Source organism: Neomonachus schauinslandi, chromosome 10, assembly GCF_002201575.2.
Source record: "Neomonachus schauinslandi chromosome 10, ASM220157v2, whole genome shotgun sequence".
Taxonomy (NCBI): domain Eukaryota; kingdom Metazoa; phylum Chordata; class Mammalia; order Carnivora; family Phocidae; genus Neomonachus; species Neomonachus schauinslandi.
Window position 1 is genome coordinate 127607350 of NC_058412.1, and position 14562 is coordinate 127621911.

At 58.1% G+C, this 14562-nt stretch overlaps 1 protein-coding gene across 2 annotated transcripts in view; it reads left to right on the forward strand.

Moving 5' to 3' along the window:
* The window catches only part of BCAS4 (breast carcinoma amplified sequence 4), a 55532-nt gene extending 41730 nt beyond the window's left edge, over nt 1-13802 (forward strand). For both annotated transcript variants that reach the window (XM_021685914.2, XM_021685915.2), the window contains one exon: nt 13573-13802. In XM_021685914.2, coding sequence (XP_021541589.1) covers nt 13573-13692 — 120 coding nt within the window. In that variant the 3' untranslated portion in view covers nt 13693-13802. The remainder of the gene's footprint in view (nt 1-13572) is intronic.
* Nucleotides 13803-14562: the final 760 nt, after the last annotated feature.

The window sequence follows — 14562 nt, forward strand, 5'->3', positions numbered from 1 at the left end:
CTGGGCTTTTGCTCCTGGAGCTGGCCCCGCCCACCCCCCCTCTGTGCTGAGGCACACAGTGGCCTCTTCCTCCCCCGCATTCCCCTGTAAGTCCTCCTGGGCTGCTCCAGACCCCAGCCCTTCACCCCCTCTTTCCCCAGCCCCCGGGCCAGACTTAACTCCTTTGATGCCAAATCTCCACGGACCTCCCCTCTGTTCTTCTGTTCATTCTACATTCGTTTCTTCATTCGTTCATTCAGCAAATACTTAGCCACCCACCTGTATGAGCTGTTCGGTCTTTCAGATCCTCAGAACCCAAGGAGGACAGAAAATACTCCTGCCCTCCAGCAGCTGACAGTCTGGTGCCCCAGGGGACAGAGAGAAGCAAAGAAGAAGCATGCAGGGAGTTGGATGAGGGCAGGAGGTGGTCAGGGAAGGCCTCCCTGAGAAGGGGATGCACTGGAGGAGGTGGGGAAGGGGGTGTGCAGGTGTCTTGGGCAGCTGCAGGAGCAGTGAGACCTGAGCAGGCAGCCCACCGGAGCAGGGAGGGGAAGGTGGAGGGAGCGGAGGGAGCAGACCTGGGCCCAGGGCTGGGACTCAGCTCTACAGGATCCAAGATGGCCTGCGTCTGGCCTGTGGGTCCAAGTGGAAGCTAGGAGTTCTGAGCCGTTGGGATGGTCCAGGGAGAGATGCTGATGGCCTGGACCAGGGTAGAGCAGTGTGGGGCTGTGGACACAGGGTCCATTCTGTGTGTGTGTGGGGGGGGGGAGCATGGTATTTAATTGAAATTCCTTATGGAGAAAATTGTAGATTCACACACAGTTAAGAAATAATACAGAGAAATCCCTTGTACACTTGGCCCATTTTCCCCCAGTGGTAACATTTTGCAAAACTGTAGTACAGTGTCCTGGCCAGGTATTAACATTGAAACAGTTGGTTCTCTACAGTTGTATTGGTTCTGTAAGACGCTGAACATCTCCCACATTACAGGGATCTCTGGCTATCCTTTCATGACCACCTTCACCCCTGCTCCATTCCCAGCAGCCACTAATCTGCCCTCCGTTTCTCAAATTTTGCTATTTCAAAAATGTTCTATAAATGGAATCCTACACTGGGTAACCTTTCAGGATTGGCTTTTCTCGCTCAGTATCATTCCCTGGAGATTCGTCCAAGTTGCCGTGTGACTCAAGAGTCGGTGTGGATGTGTTTGCAGGTGGAGCCCCAGTTGGAGATGTGAGTGTGGGGTTCAGGTCTGGAGGTGTCCAGCATGGAGCCAGTGGCTTTGGCCCCGAGGCTGAATGAGGCCACCCAGGGAGGCAGAGGGGCGCCAGGTCGATGACTGAGTGCGAATTGATTCAGCATCAAAGTGCACCAGGCACAGGGATATGGCCAGCCCTGGACAGACAGACAGACAGACGAGGTCCTGGCAGGTGGGGTGGGGCTGCCCCCGGGCTGGGTGTCTGGGGTGGGTGTGAGAGAGGGAGCGAGCTCAGGATCTTTCCATCCTCCGCCCTTCTCTCTTTGCAGCCAGAGGGCTGGGCCCCACTGGCTGGGCTCCGAGATGCAGGGTTTAGACCAGGGTTTTCAGGAGTCCTGAACCACATGGGAAAAGAGCCAAGTATTGCCTCTAAGATGAGATGGAGTCCCTTCCACAAAGACTAACCTGTCTTCTGAGACGGTCTCTGTCCTTTGGGAATATTATTTCTTTGACAAAGGGGTGGGGCCGGCAGGTGGGGGCTGGTGGCTGGCCAGTGTTTTCTCATGGCCTCTGGCGCAGTGACCTGGCTGGGGTCTGGAGAGGTCCTGAATGTACTCTCATCCCCATCTCCTCCCCTCCGGGTCCTTGTCCCCAACCTGCCCCAGCCACCCACTTCCTGGCCCCCATCCTTCCCTCTCCTCTTCTGTCTTACTTCTTCGTGTCATCCCTCTCTCTCCATTTCCCCCACTTCCCCTCCTGCATTCCATCTATTTCTACTTTTTTTCAGTCTCCCCTATCTTGTTTCCTCATCTTCTCTCTCTTTCCCGGGTGTGTCTCTGTCCCCCTCCGGCTCTCCCTCTCTTTGTGTCTCCTTCCCTGTCTCCGGTTACCTCCTGCTCTGCCCATCTCGAGGCCTCTTCCTTTTTTTAAAAAAAGATTTTATTTATTTATTTGAGAGAGAGAATGAGATAGAGAGAGCATGGGGGGAGGGAGGGTCAGAGAGAGAAGCAGACTCCCCGCCGAGCAGGGAGCCCGATGTGAGACTCGATCCCGGGACTCCAGGATCATGACCTGAGCTGAACGCAGTCGCTCAACCAACTGAGCCACCCAGGCGCCCCATCGAGGCCTCTTTCTTTCTCTCACTCTCAGATGTTATTTTCCAGACCTTGAACATCATCCCTTGTCACTCTCAGGGGGCCCAGTGGATAAAATGTCTTAATCAGACCGGGACAGCACGGGGGGCGAGCTCCTGGAAAAGGGCTTCCCGAGGCGAGTGCCAGGGCTTTGGGGATGGCATTGATGCGGTGGCTGCAGCCCAGGCCGCCTGCTCGGAGGAGGCAGGCCCGGCCGAGGTTTGTAAGCCCAGACCAGAGCTCTGAGGACAGCTGGGTCTGAAGAAAGGGTGGATTGAGAGGAGGCTCCCAAGGCTGCCTAGATGCCTGGGACAGGGGACAGTCGGGGCCGTGGCTCTGAGGCAGGCTCCGTCAGCTGTCAGGAGGTGGCTGCTCAGCCCGGGGACAAGAGTCTTTCTCCACGCTGGGCAGGGACATGGGGCAGGCATGGAGGCGGCTTCCCAACACCTGCTGGTTCTGGTGGATGCCTCTCTTCTTGCCCTAATGGCTTGTTTATTTGATGGAGAACCGCTATCCACGTTAGGGACCCTGACAGAATGGTTGATCGAGTCTGTGTTTGCTTTCTGCTTCCCAGAGCTAACTGGTGCTATTTTCAACATTCTTTTGTGGAGCCAACCACGTTTGAGGCCAGCCAACAAAACCTCCAAGGATTCTATTGATAACCAGCATCAGAGCGAGAACGTACGGCTCGCACATGACAGTAGCCGGCTGGGGACCTTGGCCAGCTGTTGACAGAGGCCACGGACACTCGTCTGGAGGTGGACCACCGCTGGCTGGCCTCTGGGCATAAGCGTGCCTCCTGTCGGGCCGCGGAGTATCTGACAAGGCGGTTGCTGAACTGAGCAGACCCCTGGGAGGGGGTGGCTGGTTTGATGCTCTGGGCTGGGAAAGAAACTTCCTTTCCTTGCTGTGTCGAGAGTGGGTCAGTCCTGGCTCCACCCGAATCCACCCGCCGATGGCCCCCCTCTAACTCACCACTGCTCCTGCGGCTACCCTTTGCCCCGTGATGTTTCCTCGGCCAAGGGTACTGGCCCCACGCTCCCCATGGAGCCACCCGTGAATGACCCTTCTGAGGCGTGAACACCTACCCTGGGAGCCCAGAGACCCTAGGACGGGCTGCAGAACTCACAGAGCCCCTTTGTTAGAGCTTATTAAGAATTTCCAGGTAGTGACAGCGAGCATTGAGGGAGAGCAGGGCCCGTGTGACTGCACGGGGAGGGGGGCACACCCATGAGGCCAGCCCTGTCACCTGCAAGAGTCACACCCTGAGTGAGGTCCTGAGCCTGCTGAGTCTCAGCCCCCACATCTGCGTAGCGGGATTTGCAGTTAGAAGCTCTGCACCGGGTTGTCGTGAGCCGTGATTTCAAGTAACGCAAGGTTTGGCGGCTGTTATTGTCACGACATGCGTGTTATTATTTAATAGCTCTTATCTGTGTCGTTGGCTCAGTCCTTTGCAGATGCTGCTGTGCGCGCACTTGATTTATTTATTTGTTTTTCAGTGACGTTTCTCTTTTGGGTGACTGTAGATTTACAGAAAGCTCGTGAAGGCAATACAGAGTTCTGGTCGGCCCCTTAATCACTTTCCTTCACTGTCATCTTACGGCACGAAGGCACTGTCATCAACACCAACACTCCATCCTAGTCACTAAATTTCTGGCCTGGCTGGGATTTCACCAGAACTTTCATAGACAACCGTTTTCCGCCCCAGGCTCCCCTCCAGGCCAGCACATTGCTTTGAGTCTGTTTTATTTGTTTTTATTTTTATTTTATTTTTTTTAAAGATTTTATTTATTTGTTAGAGAGAGTGAGCGAGAGTACAAGCAGGGGTAGCTGCAGGCAGAGGGAGAAGCAGGCTCCCTGCTGAGCAAGGAGCCCGATGCGGGGCTCGATCCCAGGACCCTGGGATCATGACCTGAGCCGAAGGCAGCCGCTTAACCGACTGAGCCACCCAGGCGCCCCAAGTCTGTTTTATTTTTAACAGGATTGGTGTTCCAGTAGTGGGGCACGGACCTGGCAGGGCAGGGGTGCCAGCCTCGAGCCCCTTCAGGTGTCCCCATCTGGAGATGATGCTCATCACCATTGGTCTCGGGCTTCTGAGCCCTGACTTGGCGAGAGGCCGGCCCTTCCTGCTCTGCCTCAGCTGTCGAGCACATTCAAGTTCATTCACTTCTCGCCTGAGTCTCGCCTCCCTGGGGCTGTGGCCCTGAAGACTGACAGAGGTCCCATCCCCATGGAGCTCAGCTTGGTGGGGAGACTGAGGAAAGAGGCAGACAGGATACGCACCTTTGTGGTGCAGCAGGGGAGGGAAATTGGGGGTCCCTTAGGAGGGCCAGAAGGAAGACACCAGCAGGAGAAGACCCCAGTGGCAAAGCCTTGAGGGGGACAAGCAGGTGCAAGGGTCCAAGTCAGGACAGACCCTGGGGAAGTCTAGGAACAGATTTCCAGGCTGGAAGGTTCTGCGTACTGGGAGGTAACAGACTGTGAGGCTGGATCATAGGGTTCTGGGGTCGCAAACCCCAGCCTGAGGGCCAGCCAGGTGGCTGAGGTGAGAGCACGGGTCCCCCCTGAAAGGGGCTGGCCAGAACTCAGCCAGCTCGTCATCACCACTCCGCGCACCAGAGCTCTGGATTTTTTAAACAAGAAGCTGGAGATCCATCTTTTCAAGAGAAGTGGCATTTCATTCAAAAACAGGAGGATGCAAACGACTGAACAGAAGCAACAATACTAGTAAAGACCCTCAGCCCAGTGGAGGCCAAGCGGCACGCAGCTGTGGTCTGGGTTTGGCCAGACGAGTGACCTCGGTGGCAGGGCCTGTAGGCGACGGTGAAGAGTCGCATTATCTTCTAAGTGTTGCACTTACCAGAGGATCAGATTTGTTTCTTAGGACAATCCCTCAGGCTGCCATGTGGAGACTGGGTTAAGGGCGAGAGCCTCAGCTGGGAGCAATGGGACGACAGCGGTGACGGGGAGAGGGATCTGGGAAGAGTTAGCAGAAGGGACTGAGGACAGGGGGGATGCGGTCGTCCAGTTTGGGCAGTGGGTGGGCCTCGCAGTGAGTCACATAACTATTGAGAGCCTCAGTTTGCTCATCTGTAGAAGGGCTTTGTGATACCTGTGCAGATTTGGGGTTCTGGAACATAGCAGGTGCTCAATTAAAAATACACACGTAGGGATGCCTGGTGGCTCAGTCGTTTAAGCGTCTGCCTTCTGCTCAGGTCATGGTCCCGGGGTCCTGGGATCGAGCCCCGCATCGGGCTCCCTGCTCGGCGGGAAGCCTGCTTCTCCCTCCCTCTGCCTCCCCCCCTGCTTGTGCTCACTCTCTTGCTCGCTCACTCTTTCAAATAAATAAATAAAATCTTCAAAAAAAACCCCAAAAGAATATTTTAAAATACACATGGAAGAACATGGCAGTCAGACAATTCCATGAGTGGCCATGGGATGAGAAGCAAAGCCCAGGGCCCTCGGAGTTCAGACAGGAGGACTCCAATGCAAAGCATCAGCTGGAGGGGGAGCCAGGACTCGGGGAAGAGGGGCCCTGAGGGAGGAGGGGCCAGGCTTGCAACAGCAGAGTGTGGGTCAAGGGTGGAGAGATCCGACTCTGGGTCTGGAGCTGAGGCCCCCAGGAAGGTCTAGTTCTGGAGGAGGCCGTGACAGGACTCCTACCACCTGGCTGTCCTGTCTTCGCTCCCAGACCGTGTGTGAGTTTGGATTTAGTAGCCGTATCTTGGCAGGACTTCCCGGGGCTCCTCCTCTGCTAGTTTCCATGTTAACGCTTTTCCTCCAGCTAAAAGCAGAATCCTTGGGGATCCACGAACCTTCTAGAGCTGCTGCCTGGGGTCAGCATCCACCCATAGCGAGGCTGCACCAGCTTGTCCCTGCTGCTAGGATCCTTCCGGGCAGGGGCCGCGCGCTGTGGGAGCCCCCAGCCCCGTTCCTCTGTCACCAGAACCTCAGCAGCCTGCCCCAGCTGCTCCGGTCCCTGGGCTGGCGGAGGTTGGGGCTGGTGGCCCAGCTGGGTGGGAGCGTTCGGAGAGGAAGGGGGACAGCTTTCGGGCAGGCACAGCGAGGCTGGCCAGTCCAGCCCTTCAGGCAGGATTGGACACGCAGGGGCTGCTTACAGAGAGATGGGAGGAGCTCTGCTCACAGCTGTCAGAGCATTCTAGAAGACTTGGGGCCCTGGAGCAGACACAGAACGTTGCAGGCAGAATAGCCAGGCGTGGCCTGAGGTGCAGAAAGCCCTGGGCGGGGCCGGAGCAGGGAGGCTGGGACCGAGGGGAAGGTCCCGTGGGCTGGTGGTGGCGGGGGACAGGGTCCAAAGCTCACGAGAGCCCACTTTGATTCCTAGCTCGGCCTTTTCCCAGCTGGGTGACCCTGGGCATGTGACCTACCCTCTCCTCTCCCAGGCTGCCTTGTCCTCCGCGGTCTCAGTGCCTGCCTCCCGGGCTCTGGTGCGCAAGGGAGCCAGGGGGTAAGGGAGGCAGCCGCTGGGCTTGGCGGGAGCCCCAGGCTGGCGGTTCCCAGCCCATGGGGCCCAGGGTCAGGGACGGGAAGCAACGCCTTCTCCATCCAGCTCCTCGGGAGCCCCGTGTCTGAGTGATGTGACTTGAGCCTGGGGCCACTGCGGGCTCCGATGTCCACAAGGCCCGGCAGGTCCCGCGGACGAGTGAGTCAGGCCGGGCGGGGACGGCGGCAAGCGGGCAGCCCAGTAGAGGGGCCAGCTCCCTGCACCCCACAGGAACGTGGGCCCAGCATGGCCAGATCGCTCCTTTCAGGAGAAATAGGAACTCCGTATTTATTTGAAACACCCCAGTTCTTCCATGATGGCAGCTAACTCATGTTTAAATTTACATGAGCCAAACCAGTCATGTCTGCGGGCCAGATGCTAACCAAAGGCCACCAGTCTGCGATCTCTGAGTTGGCTGGAAGGTGGGGCAGCGGGCAGCTCCTGATGTCCCTCAGGTTGGAAAGCCGGCAACGAAGGGACACCCCGAGCCCCGCACTGAGAGCGCACCCCCAGCCCCACTCAGCCCCAGGGCTTCCTGGGTCCTGGCTGGAGGCTGGGGCTGGGGCTGGGTGGCCCTGGTTTCCAGTCCAGCTCTGGGCCATTTCCCAACAGGCTGATCTTGGGCAAGTACCTCTCTGACCCTCAGTTTCCTCTTCTGCAAAATGGGATTAAGGATACCTGCCTCTCTCAGCAGCTGTGAGAGCAGATGGGCTGTGAACCTTCAGGGCCCATCCTGACCTGGGTGCTCAGAAAGTGCTCAGTACTCAGTCACTGTGGTTGTAGAGAGGCTGGGGGCTCGGTCTATGCAGATAGAGCTGTTTCTTCTGTCTGCTGCTTTTCTCCCCGCCTCCCCTCCTGGCCCGCCCCAAGCTATGTTTTTTAAATTTTAGAATTAGGGCAGGTTGCTGTGATAATACAGAGGGATCCCATGTACCCCTCACCTGGTTTCCCTCACTGTTACGACCGTATTTACTGTGGTGCATTGTCCCAGCTGGGGGACCAACCTTGATGGATTGCTAGTAACTAAACCCCACAGTTTGTTCGGATTCTGCTAGTTTTTCCCTAATGTCCTTCTCTGTTCCAGGATTGCATCCAAGATACCAACCGCGTTGTTTAGTTCACACCTCCTTAGCCGCCTCTGGTCTAGGATGGCTTCTCAGACTTTCCTGGATTTTGATGACCTTGAAGCTTTGAGGAATATTGGTTAGGTATTTTGTGCAATACCCCTCTATTAGGGCCGATCTGATGTTTTCCTCGTGGTTAGACCAGGGCCACGGGCTTGGGGAGGAAGACTGCAGAGGTGAAGTGCCTTCATCACATCCAGGGCACAGGCTGTCAACAAGATGTAGCACTGATGGTGTTGACCTTGACCACCTGACTCAGGTAGTGTTCGCCAGGTTCCTCCTGAGCAGTTCCTTTTCCTTTTCATATCCTGCTCTTTGGAGGCCACTTGCCAAGTGCAGCCCCATCAAGGGGAGGGGCAGCTAAGCTCTGGTGAGGCTCAAGGGGCAGAGAAAACCCGACCTTGGAGAGGGCTGGGAGGTTCACTGACACTGCATTGAGCCTAGGGCACAGTAGGTATAGTGATTGAAGTGGGGGGAGCCTCTCCCAAGCCCCAGAGAGCTGGGGGTGCTTGGTGACCTAGGCGAGGAGTGTGGGCCTCTGGGCACCCGAGCTCCCCTGCACAAAGTCAGCCTGGGGCCTCAGTCCCCCAGGGGTTGACCAGGCTCTGGGGCTGACCCTGTGGACCTCAGAAGCCAGCCCACGAGTGGGGCTGCCGCGTGGCCTGCTGGGTGAGGCAGGACGGGCTGGAGCTGGAGTGATGGCCCAAGGGCAGCCAACCAAATAGCACTCGGGCCCGGGACAGTCAGCACAGTGGGCCTGGCGCGGAATCCTCCAGCCCCGGTCTGGTGACCTATCACCCAGCGCCCATTATATGGGAGATACAGGGAAGGAATTTTGTCCTGATCTCTTTAGGAAGACAGATTTCATTCAGGGGCAAACCGTGGCCGGGGGTCCAAATCTGGCCTGCCACTGTTCTGTGAAGTTTTCCTGGCACACGGCCGAGCTGCTGGTTTGCATATTTATCTGTGGCTGCTGTGGGCCTTCAAGGGCAGAGTTGAGTCGTTGCGACAGAGACCTGTGGCTTGCAAAGCCTAACGTGTTTACTGTCTGGCCCTTCACAGAGCAAGTTTGCAGACCCTGGCCCGAGCAGAGAGCGGACCAGGGTTCAGGATGTGTGCTCAGGGCTTCCCAAGAGGGAGACACGAGGCGGGCCAGGACTTCCAAGGAGGGGGTGGGGATTTCTGGAAACAAGTGGGCAGGTGGCACAGGGCAAAGCCAAGACCCTGAGGTGGGTGAGCTTCGCTTTGGGAAACAGTGATCCGCCCTGAACGCAGTCCTGCGGTGGCCCTGTGGGGACTTGTGTGAAAGCTTCCTGGTGGCGCAGATGACCAGGGAGGCCAGCCGTGAGGGGTCTCCTGGCAGCAGCAGGCCGTCGAAATGGCGAAGTGGCTGGGAGGGATCTGGAACCCCAGGAGAGCAGCCCCTGCTCCCCAGCTCGGCCACCTGGAGCCCATGAGATGCTGTGGGCCCGGAGCTGCCAGATCGTCTGATTTTCCAAGGGAAGCTGGCAGTCTGGTGTTCATGAGAAATCTCCTGATTTGTTGCCTGTTTGCAATTAATTCCATTTTTTAGACATCATGAAGCAGACCGAGCACATCCGTCTGGTGTGTGGGCTACAGGTTTGAGAACTCGGGTGTCCAGGGTGGGAGTGAGGATGCGCGGATGTGGGTAGACAGGGAAGAGCAGGCCAGGCCCAGCACAGTAAGCCGGCAGGCGAGCTCTGGACTGGGGGCAGAGGGGGAGAGGGGACAGTGAAGGGAGACTCTGAGAGAGGGGGTGCGGCAGAGTCCGGCACCTGCAGGGTCAGATTGCCCCGTCTCCCAACCAGTCCCAGGCCGGTGGAACATTCCTGCCTGCAGGCTGGAGCTGGGGAGCCCGCAGCTGGACACTCCTCCTTGCTTACCTGGCAGCCCGCTCCACCCCCCACCCCCAGGGGAATCTGTAGAAGGAGGGATGGGAGGTAGAGATCTCTGAAGTCCCCTCGGAGATTCCCAAGGGTTTGGGTTTGTTGTTCTGTCCCCAAAGACTTGGGCCCTGTCTGGGGATGGGCAAAGGCTGGGCTTCGAGCTGGACAGGCCTGGTGGACTCCAGCTCCCTGGTCCCCTGGCTCCTGCCACTTCAAAGACACAAGGAAGACCCCAGTTTTGCAGATTGCCCGGAGAATCCAGGAGAAAACGGGTGTGGAGGACTGGGTTTCCATGGTGTCCTGACGTGCCTGTGATTGGGGCCTGGCTTCCAGGATGTGCTCTGTTCTTCCCAGCAGCAGCTGGGGCATCTGGCTATTTTCAGCCTTGCACACCAGCCCTTACCTGCTGATTCAAGCCGCTGGTTTGCAAGTAGTCAGTGGCTGCACTGTGGGTTTATTGTTTTAGGATGCCTGGTTGCAAGTGACAGCAACCCAGGTCAACTTGGCTGAAGCAAACAAGAGAAGTCCAGGGCTCATGGACAGGAGCCGGCCCAGGGTAACTCCCGCCTCAGGCAATGATGGATTCGGCTGCTCAAATGATATCGTTAGAACTTTGTCTCACTCCGTCTCCCAGCTCTGCGTCCCTGTGTTGGCTTCAATCCCAGGCAGGCCCTGCACTGTGGTGGCAGAGGTGGCCCTCAGGTTCATGAACCATCCTCCCCCACGCCCCCGGGTCACAGCTCCGGTGGGTCAGGCCTCCCACCCCCCACAGCCCCCACCTGAGCCATAGCGGGTGGTGAGGGCGGCCAGGTCCGGCACAGGCACGAGTGTTCTTTCAAGATCAGGATGCCGATCCCAGAGGGCGGTGGAGGCTAGACAGGCCTGTGTCTACCGCACACCCCCCACTCTCTAAGAGCAGCATGTGTGCCCTTGAGGCCACATTTGGAGCCCCCTGGCTCATCAGAGGTCACCCCTTCCTGGCTGACTTCAGGCTCAGCTCTCCAACCAGCTATGAGTCACCATCCCACATTTCCCCACGTGCTCTAAGATGTTGGCGGGGGTTTGGTCCAGGGCCACTAGGAGGCTCTTAGGATGACTTCTCCTCGGTTCTGTTATAATTATATTGATTTTCTCCCTTTTTTGGAAGTCTCTCTCCTTGAAGGAGGAAGCAGAAGCCCCGTCCCTGGGGGGTGTCTTACCCATTCAGAGCCACCGCCTTTTGAATGGTGGAACTATTTCAAAAAGAACAGGGGGTCAGGATGAGGCCACACTGGCCCCTCATGGGCCCCTTCCCTTGTCTGGGGACCTGATGGTCAGGAGAAGGGACCTATCATTTCAGGATCACAAAATGTTCTTTGATCCCCATGTATCAGGACCAGGGAACTGGTCTTCAAGCTGTCATTATTTGCTTGATAGTTATATTTTCTAGATTACTACAATGACCAATTTTCAGGAGAAATGGGGTGAAGAGATCCTAAGCCTATGGGCTACCCACAGATTGCATCCCTTAGGCTATGAGGTATATCTTGTGGCTCATTTCTCAGTTGTGCTCTGGTCATGGAGCTATTGGAGGCCTTGCATCCCATCCATGGTGGCAGGGGGCAGCCCAGGAAGGTGCTAGAAAAAGGGGGCAGGTGGTAGGCCTGGGCCCCAAGTACCCCCAAGTAGGCTGAGCCAAGAATGGCTGACCCAGGGTTGACAGATGGAATGTTCTGTTGCCCTTTCATGAGGCTGGCCCTTTGCCATGATGAATGGCTCATCCTGGTTTTCCAGCTGTGGGATGGTGACACGGGGAGGTATGTAGTCCTCAGACACCTGAGCACATTCTGTCTTACTTGAAATACTTTGATGGTTTCCTTCTGTGGGGCAAAATTCAGGGCTCTGGGGCTCAGACATGAGAATCTGTGCACTCCCGCCCTAAACCTGGCTGCTTCCCTTTAGGGGATCCTGGCCACAGCCTCCTCCCTGCTCCCCTCTTTCCCCTCAATTCTGCTCTTTCTAAAACTCCTAATTCCACACACATACTCCCGATTAGTGACTTCAGTGGCTCCCTGGTCCCTTGGGATGAAGCTCTTCAGCACGGCCTCTGAGAGCCCATGTGATCTGGCCCTGGTTTATAGCCTCATCTCTGTCCACACAGTGACCTGGCCCCAGTCCAGACTGAGCCGCTGGAGTCCCCAAGTGCCCCTCCCTCCCCCGCCACAGCACTGTGACGTGCCATTCCCTCAGTCTGGAAGCGCGCCCTGCCTGCTCTAGCCCCGGGAAACCTCCCTGACCCGCCCCCCAGGGGGAGTTGGGCCTCCCCCAGTTTCCACAGGTCCTTGCACCTCCCCACCATGAGCCCTCACATAGCAGTTCTGTTGGTTCCTTTGTCTCTCCTGCCAGTGAGCCCGGGTTGTCTGGGGCTGCCGCCTTGCGCGCAGATGGGCCCTGGCTGGCGCCGGCTCTCAGGACCTGGTGGTGGAGTGGGCGGAGGCTTGGAGGACGTGGGACGTGGGTCAGGCACCCCCGCTGAGCCTTGGTTTCCCCCCCTCCACCATGGGGATGGTGGTCAGGGCGTCGCTGGGGGGAACAAGTATTTGGGGAGGCCAACTATGCACGCAGCGCAGTGCGGGGCACACGGAGGTGCTGGGCTTTGGGGGAGCTGTTGCTGGCCATGGGCCAGAGCCCCCACCCCACCCCTGCCCTGGCACCTGCACCTGCAGGCCGCTCAGAGTGGGTCTCAGCTGGAGGGGGCCAGGGGGTGGGAGAGTCAAGGGAGAGGAGTCAAGGGAGTGCGGGGAAAAGAGGAGGGTGGCGAGAGGGACGCCCAGTGGAGACCTGCAGAAGGACCTCGTCCCTCTGCACCCCTGAGCCCCACATACCTCCCATCTCCCAGCAGGGCCTAGTGTCCCTCCTCCAAGAGGGCCGTAGTCATTGGGGTGGGATCAGCCGTGGCTCTGCATGAGAACCATCTGGGGATTTTGAAATACCCCGGGGCCGGGCCACACCCCTGATCAGTGTCCTCAGAGGCACGGTGGGGCTCCGAGGCGTTTCCTAGCTCTCCCGAGGGGAGGGGTGGGGGGGCACCGTGCAGCCAGTTTGAGAAGCCCTGCTTGCCATGGTCCTCTGTGAAACTGGTTTCTCCGCCAGAAAGGGTCTCAGCAACCGGAGCTCGGGGAGGGCTGCTGGATGGCAGATCTCTTCTTGCCAGCCTTCTCAGCAAAGATGCGCACCAGATACAAGTGAGCACTTCTTAAATTGGTTTTTGATTTTTTTTTGAAAAAGTAACACATTCAGATGGCACCGACTCGAGGCGGCACAGATGGGGACCCGGTGAAAGAACGCTCAGCCCGCCCCCCAGTTGCCCGGCAGCCGGTCTGGTGCGCGGCTCCGGGGCCCCCCCCGCGGAGCTCACGTGTGCGCGCACGCACACGCACGCACACGCGGGCGTGCGGGACACATGCCTCCTCGGTCCGTCTCTATCAGACCTGTGCGTCCCCACGCCGGCAGCGCTCCGCCCTGGACGGGGACCGGCGCTGGTGGCCCGACGCCCTCGCGTGTGTGTGTGTGTGTGTGGGGGGGTGGCCTTGGCCCTGCCGGGCAGTGCCACCAAAGGGCCGTGGCCTCGTTGTCGCAGGGGCAACACTCCCCGCGGGCTGAAGTCATTCCTGCGACTGGAAATCCTGGGTCACAGAGCGAGGGAATTCCGGAGGCTCACGGGGCACCTCGCTTTCTGTCGTTCCAGAAGCCGCCGGCGCCCCTGCCCTTCGAGCTGCCCGCGCTGTACCGGACGGAGGACTACTTCCCCGCGGCCGCCGGCCAGGCCGCTCTGCGGACCCCCGGCCCCCGGCGCCGGCGCGTGTGAGCCCCCGCAGCCGCGGGGTCGGCCTGTCCTCCTGCTGTCCCTTCCCGCTTTGAATCCCCTCCCTCGCTGCACGGGAAGCCACGCGGTTCGGAGACGCGTTTGGGGCCCACGCAGGGCGGGGCCCGAGCGCCCATCTGGACCAGGAGCTTCCCGCCGGGGCTGGGCCTGCCGGGTGTTCTGGGCCCCGGGCGGGCGGGTCCGAGCAGCCACCGTGGCTCTAGACCCCGGGACTCGGAGCCCCCCCACCCCCCCACCCCCGTCTCTCCGTGAAGGGCTCTGCGTGGGAATCATGGGGGGCCCGCTCGGTGCCACCGGGCGCACGGCTCCAGGTTCGCCTGCGGTGGTTGACTTGTCTGCGAACCCCAGTGCCCGCCGGCCTGTGAAACATCTCAATAAAGGTGTCAAGAGGTCACGTGTGGTCTGGGTGCAAATGTTTTCTCGAAGGGAGCTCCTGCCACCGAGGCAAGCCTGACCCTCCGGATCTGCTCGTCGGGAAGCCCCTCACGCGGCCTTTAGATTCCCAGCAAGAATGGAGAGATCGTTAGGATTTCCAGGGGTCTTCAAAGGTGGGTTGGCCTTCATTTCATTTCATGCCGATGAGTTTCCTGCTCTTGTCCTGGAATTCCAGATTTCTCACCTTGGTGATGAATAATTCTGGGTTTTGTGAGGTTTTTTTTGGGTTGTTTTTTTTGGAATTCCTCACAGAGCCAAGAAAACACACGCGCACATCTGAACTGCAGACCTGTATTCGAATTTCAAGGAAATCTAACATCATGAATCGAGAGAGAGCAGTAGAAAAGCAAGGAGTAAAGCTGGATCTTGACAACTTTAGGACACATTTTTAGAATTAAAGATACAGGCCAGAGGCTC